The 27,231-nt window shown below is 43.5% G+C and overlaps 1 protein-coding gene across 1 annotated transcript in view; it reads right to left on the bottom strand.

Annotated features, from left to right (window-relative positions):
* The window catches only part of LOC145399245 (potassium channel subfamily T member 2-like), a 340,618-nt gene that overhangs the window by 155,435 nt on the left and 157,952 nt on the right, over positions 1 to 27,231 (bottom strand). The window contains exons 14-15 of the mRNA XM_080271933.1: positions 4,806 to 4,945; positions 2,215 to 2,365 (exon numbers count right to left, since the gene is read on the bottom strand). Coding sequence (XP_080128059.1) covers positions 2,215 to 2,365; positions 4,806 to 4,945 — 291 coding nt within the window. The remainder of the gene's footprint in view (positions 1 to 2,214; positions 2,366 to 4,805; positions 4,946 to 27,231) is intronic.

Here is a 27,231-nt window from a genome sequence, read left to right as displayed (position 1 = left end):
TTGTACGGTGTCTTGAGTATGGGGTGTTGGGGAGTGTCGCAGTGTGTCCCACTGACTGATGAGGCCTTGAATTTCTGGTGTGAAGTTGGGGTTGCATCTCTTTCTGTTGCCTCTAGGGATGTGTCTTTTGTCTTTGTTTTGTATTATTGTATTCAAAATGTGCACAGCGGTGTTGATGTTTGTGATGGGTTTACCGTTTAGTGTTTCAAAATGTTGTTCTGTTTCAGTTGTGAAGGCCTCCCAGTTGGCTCTCTTATAATTAGTGTATGTGTGTCTGTGGCCAGCTGGGGTGATTCTGGTTTTGGTAGTGACGATGACTGGGAGGTGATCAGATCCAAGGATTTTGATCATGCCCCAGGATGTAGTTGGAATATGGTTTGGGGAACAGAAAGTGATGTCTGGGGATGATGGGAGGAAGAGGGCTTGGTGTGGGAGATGGGTATGTTGATGGAGATTTTTCAGTATGAAAAGATGATCTGTCTGGGATTGTAGTACCAGCCCTGTGTGTGTATCAGGGTTGTTGACATGCCAGGCCGACACCTTGGCGTTGAAATCATCACCCAGGATGATGTTGGATGTTAGTGATGTGGTATAATTATGGAGAGTAATTGTGTGGTACCGTGGTGGACGACTGGGGGGGAATGTATGTGTTGGCGATTGTTATATGTGACTTGTTACCAGTGCGTATTTTAATTGATTGTATTTGTGTAGTGTCATGTGGGGGGAGAAGTGACTTTGTGTGTGCACTGGTATCTGAAAAGTTTATGCATTTGTGTACCAGGGTGATGAGTCCGCCGCTGTCGGCCCGGTCTTGTCGAATGATGGTGAAATTATGAAATGTTGGTGTTTTTTGTGTTCTGTGTTGTTTTGTTTCTAGTAAGATGGCAATGTGTATGTTTTGTTGTTTGATGTATTGTGTGAGTTCTTGTTTTTTGGTGTTCATGCCATCTATGTTTAATTGAAGGATGTTAATGTGTGTGCGATGTGTGCTGGCTGCTGCAGCATGGGGGGCTGGTGGTGGTGTGGGTGATGGGTATGGGGTAGGAGCAGGTTGTGATGGATGTAGGGGTTGGGATGGATTAGGATGGGTTGGAATGGGAGGGGTTGGGGGATTAGATGATGTGGGAAGGATCGGTGGGTTTGGCTGAGGAGACGTGGAGGAAGTAGGTGTAGGGTTGGTGAGGGGGTTAGTGGGTGGGGGAAGGAGCATAAGGAGCAAATCCAGGTGTTTGTGTAATCATGTGTTGTGCAGGTGTAATGGGTCCAGTTCTTGCAGGAATTGCACTGAAATGAATCCTTTGTCTGTCAGCTTGACTTGATAGGTTTTGGGCATGTTGGACATGTGTATTTGCTGGTGGGTCCTGGATTGCTCTCAATGTCCTCAGCTAGAAGAGACAGGTTGAGGCAGGGTCTGGAAAGCAAAGAACAGAGACATTCTCCCAGATATCTGGGGTGGCCCCTGGAATGGCCAGGCATATTTCAGGAGTGGCCAGGGCCACCCTGGCCAGCCCTTTGGCTGTGCCACAGGTTGTCAGCACCTTATGCTTTGTTTTCCTTGGTCCTTGGTATGGCAGCAGAGGCTTGCACTTCCACATTAAGGTGTGGACTGTACAATGCTTTACCCAGTTAATTTCAACATATTCTCCACATTTCCAAGCTGCCTCAGCCTACCTATGTATGTTACCTCACTAACACTCTTAATGGCCAGGCGTCCACTTAAAACTGCACGTACTGTTCTGCCCACTTTGGTGACATTACGCATCCATGTCATCATTCTCACTGTACTTAATTATGAAAAACACAGCTCATCCAGAGTTATTCTAATTTTACATACCCTAGCCTAACCTGGCCTATTCTGTACTACCCACCATCCATCATACTAATCTACCCTTACCTTGCCTAATCTACACTAATCTCACCTGTCCTACTTTAACATCATCTGATTTTGATTCCTATTAAAGTGACTTTGGAGATTTCATAACAGTTCTTTCGAAGTAATCTGTTCAGCACATTGTACCATTATACCTCAGTATGCTTTCATATTGTTATTAGTGAAAACCATAGAAACACTAACGCAATACTGTACAATTAACATATGAGAATGTTCCAATGTAATATAAAAAAACAAATCAGTGAGGAAGAGGTGCTCAGACAATCTCCAAAGCAACTTAAAGTACAACCATTTACCTGCCAGACCTAGCCTGTTGACAGTACCTGGGCATTTGTCTGTCATGGATATGAGAGTGTTGGAGCGAGGAACATCCAGGAAATTTCCACCACTGAGAGAGGGTGAGTTGGACTTGGTGGTGTCAGAGTGCTCCAGGATGGGTCCAGTGTGACTTTTCTTTGCTTCTGTACAAGATGAGATGTACCATGATTGGTGTCAACAAACATCATCACACAAGGGCTCACTACAATTTAATTACTGACTGCAAAGAATAACACACAACCCAGTTTCATAACTACTGTACACTATATACATGACTGAAATAAAAATTCTGCAAAATCAATACAATCAACCCACATGAAAGACATACACAAATTACAGGGAGATACTCAGAATTACTTGCTGAAAGCTGATTAAATACTTCCACAGGCTAATTTCCACCAAAGGAGTAAAAATTTATGGAGACGTCAAAGCAAAATATGGACTTACAGAAAACTGTCAGACAAAGCATAAAAAGTGGGAAAGTGTATAAGTAATCTCTTGAATGTACATTTGTGAGCCATAGTTTATGCCTGACTCTCTAACCTTCCTGCCGCCTGGACGAAAGTCATACCTACGGTTTAACGAAGACCTGTTATCCAGTGCTGAAATGGTAGTTTGAAGCTTTGTTAAAAACACATGAAGAAGAGCCGGCAGTGACACTGTTACTTGTGCAGTTTAGTGAAGTTTCACCTACCAACAAGACGTCTCTATTCAGTACAAAAGCCTCCCTACAACTCCTCTCCAGCTAGTAAATGGAAAACAGGGTCAGCAGAAACTATGGCTACCAATGTATACTTACACACTTACCACACTTTACCTATTTAAATAAGGCTTAGTTTGCAGGAAAGACAAGGAAAGTAGAGTACACAACATTCCCATGTCTCATCTATTTTCCTAAAGAAAACAAATTTTAGTCATAATAAGGAACTGACTGTCAGTCTGTATGGGAACGTGGTGTTTGTTAACTAGCCAGCAGGATTAAAAGTTCCTCTATCATCATCTGTACTTAGGCTTAATGGTATTAATTATGTTTATTAAAAATGTTTAGTAGTAATAAAAAGTACTATCACGTACCCATTTTTTCCTTTTCTTCACCTCTCTCTCTCTCTCTTTTAGTATCATGGACATTATTAAACATGAAGGATAATGACATGCATCACCATCAAACTCTAACCTGATTTATGATTTGTAGGTGAGAATTACACTTTGTAGTGATGGCCACACTGTCAAAGTAGCATTGTGTGGTATACATTATAACTGCACATTAATGTGCTTGCTAACTTGTCGTTACCCATTAGATACCATAAATGAACAGTTTAGGAACATCCTGGACAGTCATACTCTTTCAACATAATTCTTCACAGTGTGTGATGAATACTGTGTTGGAACTTAGCTGTTCTATCTCCCAATTAATTCTTTTCAAATAAACTTAACGTTATGTTTTTATCCACTTTCTGAATTATCACATAATTTAAAACATTATATAAACACACTTTAAGGGGTCATGTTAGGAACCATGACGGGTGCTCTTGCATAGCTTTTTTCCATGAGACTGTAATGTATATGAAGGGGTCTGACTCCTCCATCCCCCCCCCCCCCACCACCACCAAATTTTTAAGCGTTCTCCCTCTTTTCCTTCTCACCTGACTGGAAGAAGATTTTCCATTATCTTCTTTTTTTTTTTTCGTTTCTCCCTCCCTGTTCTCTCCCTCCTTGGTCTGTCTGTCTGTCTTGTCTGTCTGTCTCCACACTTACCTCTTAACTTTTTTTCCCATAATTATTCACTGTCTCTGTTTCTCCTTCTCTTTTCCTTCATAAACTCTCTCCTTTCTCTAATAAACTTCTCCATCCTAGTTTCTTTGCTTACCCATCACTTCCTTCATCTGAATGAAAGAGGTGTTTTCCTATACAGTCAGCGCTCACGTAACACGCTTACATAACATGGGAGACAAAATTTTATGTCCAAATTTAGTCAAAATGCGAAAATGATAGACATCATACAGGTGGAGGAAGCTGCCCACTTTTTTAACACCATACTACGCGGCAACGACAGATGTAATGCAGCCAGAAGCCCCAATTTATGGATCAAACAGTCATAACACGGCAAACTGGGGTCATAACGCAGTAGGAACAGACACAACGCAGCCAGTGATAGTCATGGTGCGGGTTGCATCAGCCTATGACACATTACTGTCACGTATCTGCGCAGGGTGTCGTCACAGGCCACTGAGCATTCCTGCCCCGGCTGAGCTTATCCTCTCTCATTGCACTGGCTGCATATGTGCTATGTGTGATCTTTGCTCTTTCTTTTTTGGCCACGGAACCCCACTCCACCCACCCCCAGCTCCTCCTCCTCCTGCTTTTCCCTTCCCTTCTACATTTTTCCATCCCTCACACTTTCTCTCCATTCTCTTCACTCGCATTCCTTCTAGACTTGCCTCTCTCTTCTGACTGTATGAGATTTTTCTTTGTTGAGGCCATCAGTGCTTCCTTCACAGAAATGAGCTGGCCTTGTTCCTCCTTCCACTTCTCTCTTCCCTCCCACTCCTCCTTTTCCCTCATGTTTTCTCTCCATTCTCTCCTACTTACCCCCCTCTTCTGACTGTAAGATGTTTTTCCTTGTGGAGGCCATAATCGCTTCTTCCCCAGAGATATGCTTGCCCTGCTCCTCTTCCCATTTCTCTCTCCTCCGGTCCACCTCTTCCTCCAACTTCCTTTGGAGTTCGTTGACAGAAACTGGAAGGGAGAGTCCTGAGTCATGGTTAGTAGGTGTTGGTGGTGAGGCATGCAGGAATTGGGCCTATTGTTGGCTGTATTCTGGCTGGCATAAGAGATTTTGTCCTGCCTCGTCCCTAGCAACTCATTTCCTTACTTGCACTTTTTTTTCTCTTGCTTGCTACTGACACAGCTTGTATCAGAAATATATAAGAAGATTATCAAAGTGTAATGTACAAAATGAATAACTGAGGACAAGCCACTGTGAAATCCTTGATGCCAACTGGAAATATAACCCTGTGTGTTTACAAATGATCACACAACACTGCCACCTCTTCAGAGACTAAGATGGGGATCCAGACCTTCTATAATACAGTATGAGGAAATTTGAAAGTTTAATAAATATGGGCTTAATTAGATTAGGTGACAGTTTGACTACGGTTAGATCAAATTTGCACTGCTCCATGGTTAGGTCCACTGAGCTTGGTCTGGTGGCTATCTCCTCTTGTTTCAGAGATATATGGTTATACGCTGTGTCCACGATCTGCAAAGAAAGAAGAGATATGCCACCCAGGCACAACCTAATGAACTTATGTTAACTGTGGCGTGAACACATGAAAACGAAAACACAGCTGCACACATCCTCCCACTTGAACTCAACACACTACATAAATAGTTCACCACAAACAGGTTCAAAATAGCCCCAGCCAAATCTATAGCGACCCTTCCCACAAACTGGACAGCAAAACACAGTCACATTCCACGCCTCACCATCAACAACACTTCCCTAGCACACACACACTCCCCCAAAATCCTTGGTGTAACGTACAATACATCAATGTCATTTAAACAACACATCACAAACATTAAAGATAAATTAACACCAAGACTCATTGCCTTGAAGTCACTTGCCCATACAACATTTGGACACAACAAAGAAACAATCACCATAGTATACAAACAATATGTACGATGTACGTTCAGTGACGAATTATGAAAGCCCTGCTTGGGCTCCTAACCTTAACACAGTATGACATTCTACAGACCATACAGAAAAAGGCCTTAAAAATAATCACAGGCTGCACAACTACTACACCCACAGACCAACTACATCAAGAAACCAAAGTCCTCAAAGTCAAGGATCATCTAGACATGAGAGACACCTAAATTCTCACTGCAGCCTCCACAAACTCAAAACATCCACTACACTACATGGCAGCAAGTCAACATACACCAAGGAACATCAAAACAACACCCAGCACATGATATCATACACAAATACTGTCATCTCTTCCCCCTCGCCTGCCTCTGACCAGCTTCCAGAAGTAAAACCATGCTCAAATCACTCGCCGCTCCATTCAGTCACTTAAAGACAAGACACAGCCGCATGCACAGCCTCCTGATATCCACCCTTCTGAATCCCATCTCCCTCGTGAGGACAGGGTCCATCTGGCCAGGCTGAGATGTGCACATCATCCAGCCCTCTTAAGTTATCAGAAGAGCCTAAATGATTCCATCGCTGATGCCTGTCCAGGTTGTAACACGGCAATCCATACAATTAAGCACATTATGGAAGACTGCATTGCACACAATCGCCTACGCCACATACACTCCTTGAGAGCTCTGTAAGAAAGCTCGGTCTCGGCCGTGGCTTTCCTTGGGGACTCGGGGCAGTTCGGCCAGACTGCCAAGAGAACAACTACTACTAATACTACTACTACTGTGGCATGATGTAACTGTGACCTAACCCACTGAGACCAACAGAGTATTTACCACTACATCAGTTACAGTCTTTCCTCATGCTGTGCAGGGTTTGCTGATCTCCATCTCCATCCACAGAGAGGCGCTAATGATATTCTTCCATACTGTAGTTGTGTGTGTACTATTCCAGGCAACCCCCTCCTTCATTTGTACTTCCTTTTCTTTCCCAAGTGGCATTTCCCTGCAAGGCATTGGGATACTTTTTGGTGAGACTGGCAATGTTGTCTTATTATCTATTTTATTAAGGAATTTTAAAGAGGACTTATGTGGTTTTTAGTTTTCAAGGATGGGTTCTGGTTTGTCTTAATTTTGCCTGGGACTCCCAGGGCTTAAAACGTGAGAAGTTAATACAATATATCAAGCTTCATAAATTACTTTTTCATCTGGGCCTCAGACATTGGTTACCATCTGAGAGGCAGCTAACTTGGCTTCATAACCTTAAAAGAACTGCACTGGCTTGGGAACTTTCAGGCTGATTCTCCTAAGTGCTGTGGTTCTAGTGTCAGATGGAAGTAAATCAAGAGTCACACTGTAGGTCCTGTTGCACCTGTACATATATACAGAGTGGCATACTACCCATTATATAAGAACAATGCACTTATTGAATGTATCTAAACACGCAACAATATTTTTCATTCAGCAGTTACACTGTTCATAATACTGCTGCTTTCAATGTTTTAATAAACATTTAAATTCTTGGGCAGCAATTCATGAACGTTGTATGTTATTTAATTCTGGCAAATGCCAACAAAATTAATAAAGTCAAGGAAACTTTACACAGCCAAGGGAAGAACCTGTGCAACTGTGGCAATCAATAATAATCATACACTGACTAAGGTGTCAAACAATATATAGGTAAGACCTATCAAGCCTTCCCATTCCCTCCTCTATGTTACAACCTCTCTGTTGATCACTCTTCCCGCTAGCAAAAAAAAAAAAAAAAAAAAAAAAAAAAAAATGAAAGAACAAAAGACAAGATAGATCACTAGCACATGTCATATGGTGTAGGCATATTAATGAAGAGGCCTGTTCAGAAAGCATCCAACCTTAGACTCTAAAAAAATAACTAACTAACCTGTTGAACTAGGACACTAATCCCCCTCAAAGTAGGCCCCTTCTGACTTGACACATGTAGCCCAGCGTTCTTTCCACTGCCTGAAACATTTTTCAAAGTTTCAGTATCTCCTACAGGTGCTTCATTGCATTCGCTATGATCTCTTCTCTCGGATGAACTTTGCACAATATGTGTTGGAGTGTGCAAATTGCAATCCAGACTTTCTAATGACTGTTATCACTGGAGATGAGACTTCGGTGTACGGGTATGGCCCAGAAACCAAAGCACAGTCGTCCCAGTGGAAGCATGAGGGGTCGTTTCAGCCAAAAAAAGCCCAAGTCTGCAGCAAGGTGAAATACACTCGCATCTTGACAGTGGTGCATCGCGAATACACAACAAAGGTCAGACTGTCAACAAACATTACTACAGTAGGAACACATAGTACGCGAGCTCACAGTACACGAATCTCATTGTACGAAAGGACCTATTTTTTATTGAATTTTAGTATATTTTTTAATAATACACGAACTGAACCCATAATAGGCGAGATGGCAGTGAAGAGTGGCCCAAATTCGGGGCTCAGGGCAGGAGGATTGAGAGCAGGAGACCGCAGCAGAACAGCAAGCACCACCAGTGGTGGAGAGTGGAGACTTGTTGATGATGGAGATCAGCCGGGTACTGTGTGCCCTAGATAAAATCAAGGAAGAATTCAAGGACATCGAACACTGTCAGTTGCGAGTGGAGGAAGTGATGACTTCACTGGACAGAACCTTCCAATACTATACAGACAGGCACAACCAGGAGGTTAACAGAAGGAAGCAAACCCTCATCACCCGTTACCTGCTGCCTCAAGAAAGTGAGGAATCACTCCCTTCAACATCAGAAGAGACATTTCCTGGGGAGGATCAAGAGGATGATGCAATGTCTGAGGTGTCAGTAATAGACTCTGAAAGGTTTATGAACGAAATGAGTGCATTAGCTAGTGAAAGTGTCGAAAGTGCTGGTGATGAGAATGGTGACGAAAGTATCGAAAGTGCTGGTGACGAGAGTGGTGAGGAAGGTGGTGTGTCGGGTGGTGTGGCGGGTGGTGCAGGAGGTGCATGCTAGGTGCTTCACCCTGCCTCAGATCCCCTTCTTACGTCCATCAAGCCTGTTGTCCTCTTGGGTTAAGGTGAGCAGCCATATTCTTGTTGGTTTAGTTAAGCCATATCCTTGTTGATTTAGTAAAGCCATAATCTTGTTGGTTTACTTTACCTTAGGTAATATGTCTTAGATAGTTTCTCTGTACAGAACAATACTTAGGTCCGAAAGGAGTCTCAAGTGTCACCCATGAAGGGGGGGGCCATCCATATGTAATTTTTCCCATAAGTTTATGTATTCACAGTACGCGAATTCCTACTAAGCTACCTCCTCTGCCACCCATAAACTTGCGTACTGTGCGTAACTACGTATCTTGACGTTATCCGTCATCTTCGCGATGCAGTTTGGCATAAGAGACCAGACTTTTGAAAGGAAGCAAGTTGGAAGTTGCACAGTGACAATGCCCCTGCCCATTCTTCTCAATTGATGCAGGAATTTTTGGCCAAGCACAACATCCCGCAGGTCCGGCAGGCTCTTTACTCACCAGACATGGCTCCATGCAACTTTCGGTAATTCACCAAGCTCAAAACTATGCTGAAGGGTTCCCAATTTTCAGACGAGAGAAAAAATCACAACGAATATGACAAAGCACCTGCAGGAGATACCGAAAACCAACTCTGAAAAATGATTCATGCAGTGAAAAGAAAGCTGGGCTATGTGTGTCAAGTCAAAAAGGGTCTACTTAGAGGGGCATTAGTGTCCTAGCTCAACTGGTTAGCTATTTATTTTTTTAGAGCATAAGGTCAGACACTTTCTGAACAGACCTCATGTGGTACACCCATACCCGGATATCCGCCAGTGCCATGTACCAGTGGAAGTGCTCATTCAGTATCTCAGATATCGAGGCAATTTTCCCCATAAGATACTGAAGAAAAGCCAGAAATGCATTCCAGACCCAAACCTAAATTCTTATATACCTTACTCATTCAAAAGAGACTGACAGAAACACCATAGGTAATGTTATTATCCTCATAAACAATACTACTGCTAATAAATGGCAAATCAAGCATCACATGCAGGAGGGCAGGGTGGTGGGATGTGTGGTGTTTAGGTGCTTCAGGGCAACTAAACGGCCAGGCAGGCAGCTGGAAGTGCACCAAGCAGGGGTGGGGGAAGGTGGGGGGACAGAGAGACAAGAGTGTCAAACAGCCCTACTACTCCTCCCCCTCGTATCACTCACCCACCCACTCACTCTCACTCACTCACCACTCACTCACTCAATCACTCACCATTCTCTCACTCATTCACTCACTCATCACTCTCACTCACTTTTACACACACACACACACACACACACACACACACACACACACCACACACACACCACACACACACACACACACACACACACAGGAGACAAGCAGGGGTGGGGGAGGGTGGGGGGTTGGAGAGGGAGACAACCGGGGGTGGGGGAGGGCAAGGGGACAGGGAGGGAGTCATGCCTGGCAGTGCTGAGTGTGGTGGAGGATGGAGGAGGGACAGGGGGAGGGGGAGAAGAAAGGGGATGGAGGAGGGATGGGGGCAGGGGGAGAAGAGAGGGGATGGAGTAGGGAGAGGGGGAGGGAGAAAAGAGAGGGGATGAAGGAGGGACAGGGGGAGGGGGAGAAAAGATGGGATGGAGGGAGGACAGGAAGACCGGAAGAAACTCGTTTCAAACCTAGGGACGGATGGGATGTCAGACTGGAGAAGTGGGGTGTCGGACTAGCGAGGTGACGTACATTCAAACTGTTCGGATTGTGGGAATGCTCCCCTGTATCTTGTGTTTGGTCCTGCGAAGCACCAGTTATCAATGTGCCAGATAACAGGGTATGGGTGTACAGTTATTCCTGCTTCAATATTGTCTTACTTGTTTAACATAAATAACTGTAAGTCTGTTTTCTGTTAAATTCTGCAAATGACTAACACCTTTTCTATGGAGCCCTATTCTGAGTAACGATGTTTTTTGGCCAAGCTTTGTCTGGTGGTGTTCATGCTTATGACTCTACCATGCATCAAAAACACTGTGCATTACTTTGCTTCACTTGAAGTTACATTCTGCCTGAACACTTCTTACTTAGATACAGTAAAAGTCCTGTAATCCAAATGGCAGGGGACCGAGGTTCTTTTGAACTATACGCATACCCCAGTTTAACGATGCAATTGGGTAACCTGTACCATGCCAGCGACGTAGATCTACGTATCCTTCAAAAACGCCAGTGACGTAGATCTACATCCTGCAACATTGGGAAGTCACTGAAAGCAACCTAAGTAAAAGGGAAGGCAATATCGTATCTCGCTAACTTCAGACATTTCTCCGCAATGTTTACAACACTGATATAGGAGCAAGAGAGGAGAGTGAGTCTTCACAGGCTCACAGCTACTCAGCTCTGTCTGTAATGTTGAAGATTTCAGAGGTCGCGTGGCACCAACCGGACTCAATTCAACCTACCCTCTGACTTTGGTGATTACTTTTATTAGTGCCAAGGATCTTATATTGTTGTATTAAGCCCATTTACCCACAAAAAAAATCCAAAATCAGTTCACAAACTCACAGATGCTCTGCTCTCTCAGTAACCTCGAAGATTTCACAGGTAGAGTGGCACAAATTTGACTCAATTCAACCAACTATCTGGCTTTAGTGATTACTTTTATTAGTGCCAGGGATCTTATATTGATTTAGCCCATTTAGCCAAAAAAAAAAATCAAAATTGGATGGTGTAGGGGGTATAAGTTTTTTTTTTTTTTTTCCCCAGTGCGGTACGGGTTAAGTAAATACCCATCACTAGGCGGGGTATTGTATCTCAGGATAGATTTGACATGTAAAGTATAGGGATGCATTTTTGAGCCTTGGGTTCCCCCCCCCCAATCAAGTCCTAAACCCACCCAAATGAGTCCAAAAACAAGTTCCGAGCTAACCTAAACTCCCAAATAGCTTTAAAACACGCCAAACTAAGAGCAGTATATAAATCACAGAAACCCAAAAATAAAATCTGAAAATTATCAAAAATAAGTCTAGAAAAAAATCAAGCTTGGTAAACTGTACCCCAAAATGACAATGTTCACCCCACCTATAACTAAATTACATTAATCTAAGTCTAAAAACAGTTTATAAATCAACCTAAACATAAAACTTACGTCTAAAACATCATCAAAATTGGTTCAATAAACAAAACCGATTGTTACACCAGGGTCTGGCCATCATTCAGTGGGGTAGGGTGGCATTTTTACTCCCATCGCTATGCCGGGGTATCACATCTAGGAGTATTGTATCTCGGGGTCTGCCTGTATTGGTTTTTCCTGACTACTGAGAAGGACATCTGAAAACATTAGAAATATGTACTGTACACAATCATTAAATAAACACTCAAAATGACACGGATTATGCTTTGCTCACCAGAAATCCATAGAAATGTAGCTGAATAGTTGCAGGCAGGTACATCCAAGTCCAAGAGCAAGTCCAAGCGAGACAAATCCATTGATAAAGCCCAGATAAAGCCCAGAGAAAAAATCCACTTACTTCACTTAGGTTTCACTCAATTCATTCAACTAAGTTAATGTAATTCACTTCATTTTCACTCAATACACTTAAATTTATTACTGCACTTAAAATTACCTGCTGCCTCGAAAAATTCTGGGTACTGGGATATTTGGATTATTGGTGGTTGGATTAAAAGACTTTTACTGCATTAGGTGAACAATGACTGTACAGGAGTGTTCAATGAGTCAAGAACTACACAAGTTTTTAATGAGCCAAGAAAATGACATATTCATGAGTACTCAGAATACTGCACAAAATCTATAGGGACAATATACAAGATATGTATCACATACAGACAGACATATAAGAAAGGTGTGCTTTTTTTTTTAATGCTAGGAAGAAGGAACCAAAGGCCACAAGCCCGCAATAACTGTTCCTTCCAAAAGAAAAACAAAACACAAGAGAGAGCCAAATTCAAGATCCGATCATTTCGAGATGCCTGGACACACTGTTTGAAAGACTGGAGATCATAGGCAGCAGGAAATGCAGACAGAGGGAGAGAGATCCAAAGCTGACCTGTTACATAAATGAAGGACTGAGAGTAACGGTTAACTCTTGCATTAGAGAGTTGAACAGAAAAGGGATGAGCATTTGCTGCTAGACAGTTGCTATGCGCCCGTCGTCGAGGTGGAGGAATGCAAGCAGACAGTCAGAGGAGCAGTGACCATTGAAGTGGCGATAGAAAAGAGATAAAGATGCAACAGTGCAGCGGAGAGACAGAGATTGAAGGGAGCCAGTAAGAGGAGGAGAGTTAATGAGACAAAGAGCTTTTGACTCCACCCTGTTGAGAAGAGCCGTATATGGGGAACCTCTCCACACGAGAGTTGTACTCTACAAAGGAGCGGATAAAACCCTTGTATAGAGTCAACAATTGTGCAGGGGTGAAGAAGAAATGGAGTCGGCTTAGCACACCCAATCTCTTGGAAGCAGATTTCACAAGAGATGTAATATAATCTTTCCAAGATAAGTCCTGAGTGAAAGAAACCCCAAGCATGTTCAAGGATGATGCAGGATTAAACTGAATATTATTAAACATTAGTGTGTACACCTGTGGAAGACTTTGTCAGGTTGATAGGTGTAAGAACTGTCTCTGATGCATTAAAAACAACAAGTTTATTTTTACCCCAGTCACAGTGGGTCTGTGACAGGGATGTGTGATGTCGTCTTGGTTGTTTAATATTTACATGGACGGTGTTGTAAGGGAGGTGAATGCAAGAGTTTTAGGTGGAGGTCTGAGTCTGGTGAATGTCAATGGTGGAGAGTGGAATCTGAAGCAGCTGCTGTTTGCAGATGATACTGCACTGGTGGCTGATTCAGAGGAGAGATTAAGACAGTTGGTAGAGGAGTTTGGAAGGCTGTGTGAAAGGAGGAAATTGAAAGTAAATGAGAATAAGAGTAAAGTGATGAAGTGTATGAGGTTGGCAGATGATAGGGGGATGAATATAGTTTTGAATGGCAAGTTGCTTGAGGAGGTAGAGTGTTTTAAATATCCAGGGTCACATGTTGCTGTGGATGGAAGAATAGATGCAGAAGTGAAGTTTAGAATAAATGAAGTAGGAAAGGTGCTGGGAGGAATGAAAAAAGTGTTTAGACGTCATTCGCTTAGAATGGATGTAAAGAGAAAGCTGTATGATGGTGCTGTGGTACCGACTGCGTTACATGGGGCTGAAACATGGAATATGGGTGTAGCAGAGAGGAAAAGTTTGAATGTAATGGAGATGAGGTGTCTGAGGAGTACCTGTGGAGTGACGCGTATGGATCGAGTGCGAAATGATGAAGTGCGAAGGAGAACTGGAGTTGTTCGGGAGATGGCTGGTAGAGTTGAGCAGAGGGTGTTGCGATGGTTTGGGCATATGGAGAGAATGGATAATGAGCGAATGGTGAAAAAGATAACTAGATCTGATGTGAGAGGTGTAAGGCTGAGAGGAAACCACGAATAGGATGGATGGACAGTGTGAAGAGAGCGCTGGATGTGAGAGGGATGTCTGTTGAGCAAGGAAGAGTGGCTGTGCATGACAGAAATAAATGGAGAGAAATTGTGAATGAATAAGTGATGATGCAGCCCTGAGGAGATATTCTCCCGCATTTTTGGTCTGATCAGCTAGTCAGGTCAGGTGCAGGTAAGGGGATGGGTCTGTTATGATATGGCAGGGGTAAACCAGCTCTGCTGTAGGGCCCTGCTGTGGATGTCACTTATTGCGTTGCGCAGTTGACCCTTGTGCGGTGTGGTGCGGTGAGGATCTGTCCGTTCTCCCCTTTGGGGCTAAGATGTGAATGAATGTGTTTGAATGGATGAGTAAATGGGGAGTGTGTCGTCCTGTCTCGGCTGCCTCCCTTTCCTTGGGGGAATAAGCCAAGGTATACAGATAGATAGATAGAGATATGAGCCATGTCAGACATTAGGTATGTCACAGCCTCATCCCTTGTTTGTCGAAGTAACTGCTGAGATGGACGTTGCGGGAACCGAATGGAAAGGTGAAGGGTGGAGTCATCAGCGTATGAGTGGATAGGGTTAGATGTATACCTCAGAAGGTCATTGATGAATAAAAGGAAGAGAATTGGTGATAGGACAGACCACTGAGGAACACCACTGTTGATAGATCTAGGAGAAAAACGATGGCTGTCTACAACAGAGGCTATAGAACGACCAGAAAGGAAGCTATAGATGAAGGCACAAAGAGAAGGATAGAAACTGTAAGAGGGCAGTCTGGAAATTAAAGATTTATGTCAGACTCGATCGAAAGCCTTTGAGATGTCAAGTGCAATGGCAAAGCTTTCGCCAAAGTCCCGAAAGGAGGATGACCAGGAGTCTGAAAGGTAGGTGAGAAGACTGCCAGTGAAGCGTCCTTGACAGAAACTGTACTGACGATTGGAAAGAAGGTTGTGATAGGAAAGATGCTTTAAAATTTTTCTATTAAGAACTGACTCGAAAACTTTTGAGATACAGGATGTTAAAGCAATTGGACGATGGTCAGAGGGTTGGGAATGGTCACCCTTCTTTGGGACTAGTTGAATGAGAGCAAACTTCCAGCAAGAATGAAAGGTACAAGTGGATAGACAAAGGCGAAGGAGTTTACCTAGGCAGGGTGTAAGCAGAGAAGCACAGTTCTTGAGGACAACAGGAGGGACTCCATCAGGCCCATATGCCTTGTTAGTACTGAGGCCTCTGATGGCATAAAATACATCAGCTGAAGAAATTTTAATGTCATCCATGAGGAAGTCAGAGGGGGAAAGTGATGGAGGAAGAGCACCGGAATCGTCCAAGGTGGAATTGGAGGAGAAAATCTGAGCGAAGAGATCTGCTTTATCAATAGAAATAGCTACAGAACCATCAGAGTAGAAAAGAGGAGGGAAGGATGATGAGGTAAAGTTGTTAAAAAAGCTTTTGGCAAGGTGTCAGAAGGAGCACGAAGAATTCGAGTTGGAGAGTTGAGAGCAGTTAGTACGGATTAAATTATTTTTAGCAGAGCGAAGAACAGACTTAGCATGATTCTGGGCAGAAACATAAAAAAGATGTGATTCAGGGGTGGGCTGGCTCCGGTACCTTTCCTCTCCTTACTGCGGACAGCATTAGAACAAGCGTGATTAAACCAAGGCTTTCTTGCGTTAATCAAAGGATATGAGAAAGGAATGTATGCTTCCATACCTGAGAGAATAACCTCTGTAATGCGCAAGGCACACTCAGATGGTTCCTGGCCAAGGAAGCAATAATCATTCCAGGGAATATCAAAGGAGTACTGCCTGAGGGCCTCTCAATCCGCAGCTCCTAAGTGCCACAGACGACATTTCTTTGGCGGGTCCACAGACCATACCAGTGCAATAGGACAGGTTAAGGTAATAAGGTTGTGATCAGAGGAGCCCAACGGAGAGAAACGATTAACAGTGTAAGCAGAAGGATTAGTTGTAAGGAAGAGGTCAAGTATGTTGGAGCTCTCTCCAAGGCGGTCAGGGATACAGGTAGGGTGCTGTATAATCTGCTCTAGGTCATTAACCCCTTAACCGTGGGGCGTCAGTTTCGTGACGCTTGGGAGCAAGGGACCATACCGCGGGGCGACACTTTTGTGATTCTGTGTTATTTTGAATTCGCCCGGGCTTTGAAGTGGTGGCTTGTATCATCTATCAGTACTGCCAATGTCCAACACTAGTCAGCACTCCTAATCTCATCTGTACTCCCATCCATTGTTGACAATTTAGCCATTTCTCCCCGTTCTTGACTCCCCTCCCTACCTCCCCTCCATTACCCTATCCTCTCGCCTGCCCGGCCGTGCTACACTAAGTAAACCTTCCCTGGAATTTTTCACTGATTTCATCCATTGAAATAAGCCCTATGCCCTATTCTTATACCAAATAACATATACAAGAAAGAAATAAGGTAAGTGAGAGTGCCATACACCTAGAACTGGCTAATTATCACCTGACAACACCTCACGTGCACTCGTTCGCTAATTTTCGCTGTTTATTTCCCCTTGAAATATGCCATATAATCTATTTTCGTAATAAAAATATATATAAGAAAGGATGGGAGAAGCCTAATTGATATTTACATTCACCTGGAACTACCTAATTATTGCAGGCCACCACACTGTATTCGACACTAAGTAAATTTGCCCTGGAATTTTCCACTGATTTCATCCATTGAAATAAGGCCAATGCCCTATTCCTATGCTAAATACTATATAAAAAAAGAAATAAGGTAAGTGATAGTGCCATACACCTGGAATTGGCTAATTATCACCTGACAACACCTCACGTGCACTCGTTCGCTATTTTTCGCTGTTTATTTCCCCTTGAAATATGCCGTATAATCTATTTTCATAATAAATATACATATAAGGAGGGAAGGGAGAAGCCTAAGTGATATTTACATTCACCTGGAACTACCTAATTTATTATGTATTGTCTTGTCGTAAAAGGCAACTAAAAGGGTTGGCGGAGGGTTAGTGCCCCTCCCCGGAAAACAACTAACTAAAAAACACAAACAAGAAGCCTCGGACAAGGACTGACCAAACAATGACGACCCAGGACCGGACAAAGGACTTGGTAATGAGTACATGGAATGTAAGAGGAGCGAATGATGAGGTGAAAGAGAGAGAGATTGTCCAGGTGCTTGAGGTTGCGAAAGTGGATGTATGTGGAATAACTGAAACAAAATGGAGAGGAGAAAGTGTGAGAGAATGGGAGTATGGATGGGGTATATGTGCAGGAGTAGATGAGAATGAGAGGGCAAAGGAAGGAGTGTGTATAGTTGTGAGTAAAAGATGGAAGAAGAGCATAAGACAGTATGGATCAGTTGGGTCAAGGATTGTGTGGGTAAAATTGAAAGTTGGAATACAAATGTGGGTGATTGTGTGTGTGTATGCGCCAACGCAAGATCGTGCTAGAAGAGTGAGAGAAGAGTTCTGGACAAATGTGGAAGTGTGCATGGAAAAGTTTGGAAGGAATGAGAGAGTGTTTTTGATTGGTGATATGAATGGTAAAGTTGGTAATGTGAAGGTGGATGGAATAGTTGGTGAGTGGGGTGTGCCTGCTGAGATAGATGAGAATGGGAGTGCGTTAGTGGACATTTGTGCTGGGAGGGGGTTGGTGATAGCCAATACCCTCTTCAGGCATAAAATGATCCACAGGTATACATGGCGAGTGATGAGAATGGTGTATGGTGAACTGGATGAAAGGAAGGCAATGATTGATTATGTGTGTGTGGATGAAAGGATGCGAAGATGTGTAAAGGATGCAAGAGTTTATAGAGGTTGGGGGAGTGGACTTTCTGACCACTACTTGGTGGTGGCCAGAATTAGGATCCAAGTAAGATGGAGGAATAGAAGAAGGGAAAGACGAGAGGAAGGAGTAGTTGCAAGGAGAGTGGAAAGGTTACAAGAGGATGAGAAAAAGGCAGAGTATAAGAGAGAAGTGGAGGAACGATTGGGCAAATATGAATTGGAGCAGATGGGAGACGTGGAAGGTATGTGTAAGATATTTACAGAAGAAATATGTGCAGCATGTGATGTGGTGTGTGGAAGGAAGAGAAGACGGAGGGGGGTGCAAGGAACAGCGTGGTGGACTGAAGAGGTGAAACAGGCTGTGGCACAAAAGAAGAAAGCATACAATGAATGGATGAGAAATAGGGGCGTGGATGAAGTTGAGAGGTGGAAGAGAGAGTTATATGTGGAAAGGAAGAGAGAGGTGAAAAGATTGGTAAGGGAGAATAAGAAGAGAGTGGATGAGGAATTTGGAAGGAATTTGCGTGTAAAGTGGAGAGACTGTAAGAAAATGTTCTGGAGAGAAGTGAAAAGAGTAAGACAGGGTGGAAGTGAAGTTAGCAGGGGAGTGAAAGATAAAAATGGTAGATTACTAGTGGAGAAGGGAGAAAAAGTGAGCAGATGGAGAGAACACTTTAAGGAATTGTTGAACGTAGAGGATGGAAGTAATGCGTGTATAAGTGGCTGGGGAATGACTGGGAGAAGGAGGGAGGTGAGAAGACAGGAAGAAATCAGCAGGATAGAAGTTGTGGAAGCAATGAAGAAAGTTAAATCAGGGAAAGCCCCAGGAATTGATGGAGTGTGTGGTGAAATGCTGAAGCATGGGGGAGAGATAGTAGTAGAATGGATGTGGAAGATGTGCAGATTGGCCTGGGAGGAAGGTAGAGTCCCGGAGGATTGGAAGTCAGGTATAATTATTCCCTTGTACAAAGGAAAAGGGGAAAAAGAAGTGTGTGGTAATCATAGGGGCATTTGTCTTCTTAGTATAATAGGAAAAGTGTATGGTAGGATACTTATAGACAGAGTTAGAGAAAGAACAGAGAAATTAGTTGGAGAAGAACAGGAAGGCTTTAGGAAGGGAAGAGGTTGTGTAGATCAGATATTCATTCTTAGATCTTTCGTGGAAAAGTTTCTAGAGAAGGGAAAGAAGTTGTATGCGGCTTTCATGGATTTGGAGAAAGCATATGACAGGGTGGATAGACAAGGACTGTGGAAAGTGTTAAGAATATATGGAGTAGATGGGAAGTTGTTGAATGCTGTGAAGAGTATGTACGATGGTGCGAAGGCTGCAGTGCGTGTGGATGGTGAACTAAGTGAATTTTTCTCTTTGAAAGTTGGTTTGAAACAGGGATGTGTCATGTCTCCATGGTTGTTCAATCTGTACATGGATGGGGTAATAAAAGAGGTACAAGGTAGGGTAGTGGATGTTGGAGTGGCCCTGGTGAGAGAGGATAGTGTTTGGAAACTCCCTGTACTGTTGTTTGCAGATGATACTGTGTTGTTGAGTGAAGAAGAAGGGGAGCTGCAAGGCTTGGTGGATGAGTTTGAGAGAGTGTGTAAGAAACGGAACCTAAAGGTGAATGTAGGGAAGAGTAAAGTGATGGTCTTTGAGAGAGGTGAAGTTAGTGAATGTACAGCGAGGTTGGATGGTGAGGAATTGGAAAATGTGAGTACGTTTAAGTATTTGGGTAGTGTGATGAGTAAGGATGGAGGTTTGGAGGGTGAAGTGCTTGAAAGGGTACAGCAGTGAAGAAAGGTTGCTGGTTCCTTGAAAGCAGTGATAAGAAACAGGGAAGTGAGCATGGAAGTGAAAAAGTTACTACATGACAGTATTGTGATACCAACTCTAACGTACGGAAGTGAAGCTTGGACATTGTTGGAAGGACACAAGTCAAGAGTGAGAGCAGTGGAAATGAGTTATTTAAGAGGAGCCTGTGGAGTCACGTGGAGAGACAGGCTGACGAATGAGGATATAAAGGAACGTTGTGGTGTGGATGTGGATGTGATAGGAAGCGTTATGAGGAATACACTGAGGTGGTTTGGCCATGTGGAGAGGATGGAGGGTGAAAGACTGACGAAGAGAGTGTATATGAGTGAGGTGGAGGGGGAAAGAGGGAGGGGGAGGCCGAGGATGAGATGGAGGGATGGGGTGGAGAGGTATATGAGAGAGGGGGGTGTGAGTTGGGAGCAGGGCAGTGAAATGGCGGGGGACAGGGCGACTTGGAGGCGATTTGTTTGTGGCCACCCCAAACGGGATTGAGGCATCTGGCAATAGATAGATAGATAGATAGTCTTGGTTTCCTGCCAATTATATCATTGCTATATATTAGCAGGTCTCATAGGGCTGAAGTTGGTAGTATTGAACCTACCCTAGCCAGGCGGCAGGAGGCCACCACTATCAGTTCACTGTCGTCTTTGAAAGTGGGAGTATGTCTGATTTGCTCCTGCTAACTTCCGCCGCTTTATATCCCCATGCAAAGGGCCCTGTGACCTTTACCCCCTCCTAAACCTCGTGTGGAAAGCGGTAAAGGGCTGACAAATGATAGAGAGTGACTATGATCTTTTTATTGAGTAAAACAGTGCAAGTGGAATTGTAAATAAAGTGTAAATAATGTGTAAACAGCAAGAAAGCAATGAATGTAAATATAAGTGAACAGTGGAAAATAGTTTTATAAGTTACTTCGTGACAGTGTATAACACAGTGCAAATAAAATAGAAATGTAAATAATGTAAATAAAGTAGAGAACGTAAATAGAAATAGAAATTTAAATGAGTGGTATTATAAGAATATGAGTATATATACTAGGAGTAATGAAAGTGAAAGTTTCACTCTAGCATGTATGAATACTGTACTATGAGTTATGAGAGTGAAGGTGAAAGTGACATTCACTCTCAATGCCAGTATACAGGACGAGAAAGTGAATGCTACGTATTTTACTGAAAGAAATTGAATCCCTACAGTGACAATAAACTACTATTACTGAAGGAAACTTATGGATAAGGACTGTAGATATATATAAGTGTTATATAGTAACAGAAATATAAACTGTGAGTGTTTTTACGAATAATAGACAACACTAGCAGCGAACGATCGGAAGTGGGATGGTCATGCGCCCTCGTAATTTTCATTGCTTTCACAGTATTTTTTGGGGGGAGTATGGATTCCAAACTATTTGAGAATCATAGAATAGTGTTTCTAGTGATAATATTAGGCTGTGGTAATCATATTACGAGTTGTCGGGAAGTGTAAAGTGGAGACTTCGTTACCCAACTTCAGAGGTCTCCACAAGTCTTCCGGTACTCGACGAAGGCTCAACAAACACCCAAGGAGAAAGCTGAAGGTATGTGCCATAAGTATATGTGATTTTAATATTCTACAGTCGAAGAAAAAAAGGCTGGCCGGGTCGCCATTTCCTAAACTTACAATGACCGTATAAACCTTCCCTCCCTCCCCAACTCCCCAGATGATTCACAAAGTTGTATAGACAACATCAAAACACAATCATGGAACACTCACCAACATCTGGCTACTTATTTGAAAATAAACCAGTCTTCTTGATATTGCTAAGACGAGTTGGAACAGAGTCGGCCAGGTGATGAAGCGTAGAAGCGGGAATCCTATCCCAGGCGGCACGCAACTCTGCCTCTAATTTCTCCACCGTAGAGATGTCTCTTTCCCTCAACTCCCTCTTCAAGATACCCCACAAGTTCTCTATGGGGTTGAGGTCTGGGCTGTTGCTTGGCCAGTCGGAAATATACTCGACCTCATTAACTTGAAGCCAGTTTTTTACTGAATTTGCTCTGTGTGCTGGAGCCCCGTCGTGCTGGAGAATCTCGGCACCACTGTTCGCGAAACACTCCCCCAAATATTCCTCCAAGATCTTAAGATACACTTGCTGGTTTACCATAAGATTCTTTTGAAGCACCACTAGCGGCCCCTTACCCCCATATCCAAAAGCAGCCCATACCATAAGTGATATAGGGTGTTTTACTGTAAGGGCGCAATACTTGGGGTCATTCTTATTAACACCCTTCCTCACCCACACCTTCTTTCCCTTCGTGTCACTCACAAGGAACTGTGACTCATCAGTCCAGAGGACACTACGCCATTTTTCTAATGGCCACTTCAAGTATTTCTTAGCAAATGCCTTTCGAGCTTGCCTTTGCTGTTCATTTAAAGCGGGTTTACGACGTGCCGCCACTTTTCTGTAACCGAGACGCCTGTGCAGAGCGCCTGACACTGTTCTAACTGTCACATCACCAAGTAGCTGGGGGTTTTCTTCCTTAAGTTTCCTTGCCGTAAGGGTGGGAGTGACATCCACGCTCCGCTTCAGAACTCTGAGCGAAGTTTTGCTTATTTTCGTTGGTCTCCCAGTACTCTTAGCAGGCTTAGGAACAACAGCGCTGCCAGATGCATGAAACTTTGCAACCAAGCGACGAACACTTCGCTCACTCACACCAGTGTTCGTCGCTCACTCACACCAGTCTCATTCACTATATCCTTCGTTTGAAGGCCTAATTCATGACACTGAATCACCCTGACCCTTGTGTCACGATCGAGAGGCTTCCCACTCATGAGGTATGGGTGTCACACGCAATTTTGCAAGGCAAACACCAACAAATTCTCGGAGTGTGGGAGGGCGGCCACCCACTCGCAGTAACGTATTAATTGACACTGAGACACGATGTCTATCATCTATAGTCACTGAGTGATGAGTGAGAGATGGCGGAAAGTTGCCATGTAGCCAATTTTCCCTGGGGCATTTTTTTCTTAACCGTTACTACATGGTGCCTAATCAGGAAAAAAAGGCTGGCTGGCCATCTACCCGGCCAGCCTTTTTTTCTTCAACTGTAGGACTAATAACTGATTTTTGGCAAATATTTTTAGAGAGTCTGTCGGAGCGCGAATATGCCCACGGGAGTCGCAAGTCAAAGCAAAACAAGCCCGCGGTGTAAGGGTTAACCCCTTAACCGCGGAGCGTCACTTTCATGACGCTCGGGCACAATGGATCATACCGCGGGGCGTCACTTTTGTGATTCTGTGTTATTTTGAATTTTCCCGGGCTTACAAGTGGTGGTTTGTATCATCTATCAGTACTGCCAATGTCCAACACTAGTCAGCACTCCAAATCTCATCTGTACTCCCATCCATTGTTGACAGTTTAGCCATTTTTCCCTGTTCCACTGATTTCATCCATTGAAATAAGCCCTATGCCCTATTCTTATACAAAATAATATATACCAAAAAGAAATAAGGTAAGTGATAGGGCTATGCACCTTGATTTGGCTAATTATCACCTGACAACACCTCACGTGCACTCGTTCGCTATTTTCCCACGGAAATTTCCCCTTTAAAATATGCCGTATAATCTATTCTCGTAATAAAAATATATATAAGAAAGGAAGGGAGAAGCCTAAGTGACATTTACATTCACCTGGAACTACCTACTTTTTTCTGTATTTTCTAAAATTCCTACTAATCATTTTTTAGCATGTACTGCTACTGTCCACCAATAGTCAGTACTCCTAATCTCATCTGTACTCCCATCCATTGTTGACAATTTAGCCATTTTCCTCCATTCTTGACTCCCCTCCCTACCTCCCCTCCAGTACCCTCTCACCCCTCCTTACCTCACCTCCTTCACCCTTTCCTATCACCCGCCCTGCCACACTGCGCTAAAGCAAATCTTCCCTGGATTTTTCCACTGATTTCATCCATTGAAATAAGCCCTATGCCCTATACTTATATAAAATAATATAATTGGTATACACCTAGAATTGGCTAATTATCACCTGACAATACCTCACATGCACTTGTTCGCTAAATTCCCACGGTAATTTCCCCTTTGAATTATGCCTTGTAATCTATTTCCGTAATAAAAATATATATAAGAAAGGAAGGGAGAAGCCTAAGTGACATTTACAGTCATCTGGAACTACCTATTTCTTTATGTATTGCCGAGATTTCCTACCAATAATTTCTTAGCATGTAAGTTAGCAACTGTCAGCCCCATTGTCACTGTCAACCCTTGCCTTCTCAGATAAGCCGCGCCATTCAGTTCCTTGTCCTCCTCTGTGGTCAAAGCATGTCGCACTCGCGCCCTGCCATTTCTGCCGCTTCTGCGCCCATTGCAAAGGGCCCCGTGACCTCTACCCCCAGAAAAACTCGTGTGGGTAGCAGGAAAGGACTAAGTGACTCTGCAGTGGAACATGAACTAGCCGAATTATTAATGATAATGATGGATAGTGACTATGATCCTTCGGGTGACTCGTGGGATGAGCCGGATGAGGAAATCGTGCCAGAAACTCCTAGTACGAGTGCTTCAGTGTCCCAAGTTATCCCTAGCTCCAAAGGAAAGGAGCCCTTAGTGCAGCAAGGGAAGGAATTTGGGAAGGCTCTCTACGTATTTTACTGAATGAAAAATTGAATGACTTCAGTGACAATATACTAATACTACTGAAGGAAACTTATGGATAAAGACTGCAGATATATATGTTATATAATAACAGGAATATAAAGGGTGAGTGTTTGTTTGAATAATAAATGACAATACCTGCGGCGAACTAGCGCAAGTGGGAAGGTCATACGCGCTCGTAATTTTCATTGCTTTCACAGTGTTTTTTGGGGGGAGTATGGATTCCAAACTACTTGATAATCATAGAATAGTGTTTCTAGTGATAATATCTGGCTGTGGTAATCATATTACGGGTTGTCGGGAAGTGTAAAGTGGAGACTTCATTACCCAACTTCAGAGGTCTCCACAAGTCCTACGGTACTCGACGAAGGTTCAACAAACATCCCAGAAGAAAGCTGAAGGTATGTGCCATAAGCATATGTAATTTTAATATTCTAGGACTAATAACTGATTTTTGGCAAATATTTTTTGAGAGTCTGTCGGAGTCCGAATATGCCCGCGGGATGCGCAAGACAGAGCAAAACAAGCCCGCGGTTAAGGGGTTAAGAAATTATCATCGGATATTGGAGTCAGTCTTCTTGTTCCTGATATTAAGGTCTAAGCAAATGGGTGTGAGAGTTGGGAGGGTGGGAAAGGAATATGGAAGGCAGGAGATGATGATGAGAGTGAACAAATGAAAATAACAATGACTAAACAGGCTGGTAAGATGATAAAATAGAGATCATAATTATAATAATAATAATAACCAGACTGAATTTGTCATATATTCATATTTTTCTGTGTTCAGAAGGGTTCCTGGCACTTTTTCCTTACCAGTTTATTGACCATATACAAAGTAACATAGCATTTCTTCCTCAGTGATTTATTCTGTACACTACACCTCAGTACCACCATGTGTGTTCTTGAAGCAAACTTTGCTGGTATTAAAAAATATAAATAACACAGCAACACAGAAATGAGAAGGGGCAATATGCAAAATAAATTAAAATGAGGTCCTATGAAGCCTCCTATGCACCCAGAATATGGCCATGGGGACACATTCAGTACCAAACAGACAGCTTCCCTTTATAGCTCAGACTTGTTTTTGCAGGAAGTATGTGAAATATGGCAAGATTCTGCAATTTCCTTTTCTTGCCCTCCCTGTAAAACGAATCTTGGAAGAAACTTACTTTATATCAGTAAAGAGTAGGGTCTGCAGGAGGGACATGGGATGAAGATTTGAATTTGCAAGAAGGATAAGGAGGGAAGATATTGGTCTGCAGGAAGGACAAGGGAAGATGTAGGTTTGCAGCAAGGACAAAGGAAGAAGATTTGGGTTTTCTGGGAGCATATGTGGAAGAAGGCTGCAGAATCTTCCCATCTCTTAAGCTTTCCTTAACCCGCCGCATACCAGTGCCATTTTAAAATGGTCTGATGTAATACCTTGGTCAGTGCCAGTGCCGTTTTAAAATGGCTTAAATTTCAAAAATTCATTGTGACCGCATTTTTCAAGCTACACGCACAAAAATTGGTGTGCTTGTAGGGCAACCCTTCCTCTATCTGTCCTCAGGCAGTCAGGCCCATACACCCACGTGCTCCCTCCTCACGCTCACTCAGCCTCACTCTGCTTGTGTCTGTCATACAGTGCAGTGATGTCTTGCTGCGGTCTCTCAAACGAGGAGATTCAGCTCCTGAAGGTCCCTTACACTGGAGAAAGTGACATGGATGACAACGACGTGCAGGATAAAGACTACGTACAGCCTGAGGAGGAAAGTAGCAGTGATGACGAAATTCCCTCACCACGAACATCAAGGTATGTGGGGTATGCTAGGGCAATACGTGGAAGGAGGCCACCTGCACGTTGTCGTCTTGCACATCATGACGATGAGGAGAAAGGCAAGGAGGAAGATAGTTCAGCAGTTCATGGGTGGTTGGGGAAGCGCTAGGATTTCCCTACGTGAGGAGGAAAGTGTGAGGAGGAAGAGGGGACGATTTGGGAAAGTTCCATTGTTGGTGGAGAGTGAGTCATCTCGCACGTGCTCTACCTCGCCCCCACTTGACCCAGCTCAGCCTAGTACCTCACAACAAAGTCTTCCTGCCTTCCCCACACCCAGCACCTCAAGTGAAACTCTTCCCCCATTCCCCACACTTCCCCATGCTTCCCCACGGCCTGAGGACAATGGAAGCGATGATGATGTTGAGAAGAAAACGACATGGAAGTGGGAGGACGGGAGTGACTTTGTCCCCCACGTTCACCCATTCACCCACGAGAATGAGGCCGGGTGTAATGTTCCTGAGCTAAACCATAGTTCAAGTAGGCTGGACTTTTTTAGGAACTACTTCCCTGTGGACTTTGTATTGAACACTGTTCCCCTAACAAACGCCTTTGTAGCATTTGGACATGGAGGAACGACACTGACACCACGCAGTGGATTGTTCGAACCTGACGTGACACTGAGTGAGATGTCTGTGTTCCTAGCACTTGTGCTTTTAATGGGGATATTTTAAAGAATCAGCTTCCTTCCAATTGGACTGTGAATCCATTAATGACAACTATTTTTTGGCAAGGTGATGGGGAGGAGGAGGAATAGATTTCAGTACATCATGAGCCACCTACATTTTTTTGACACCCTTGACCCAGCTAATGCTAACAACACGTACAGGATGAGGAGGATATGTCTAGT

Source organism: Coenobita brevimanus, chromosome 48 (assembly GCF_032717465.1).
Source record: "Coenobita brevimanus isolate Jiangsu-jjx chromosome 48, ASM3271746v2, whole genome shotgun sequence".
Classification (NCBI taxonomy): domain Eukaryota; kingdom Metazoa; phylum Arthropoda; class Malacostraca; order Decapoda; family Coenobitidae; genus Coenobita; species Coenobita brevimanus.
Note: the sequence above shows the minus strand (reverse complement) of the source record. Positions and strands in the feature narration are given on the sequence as shown.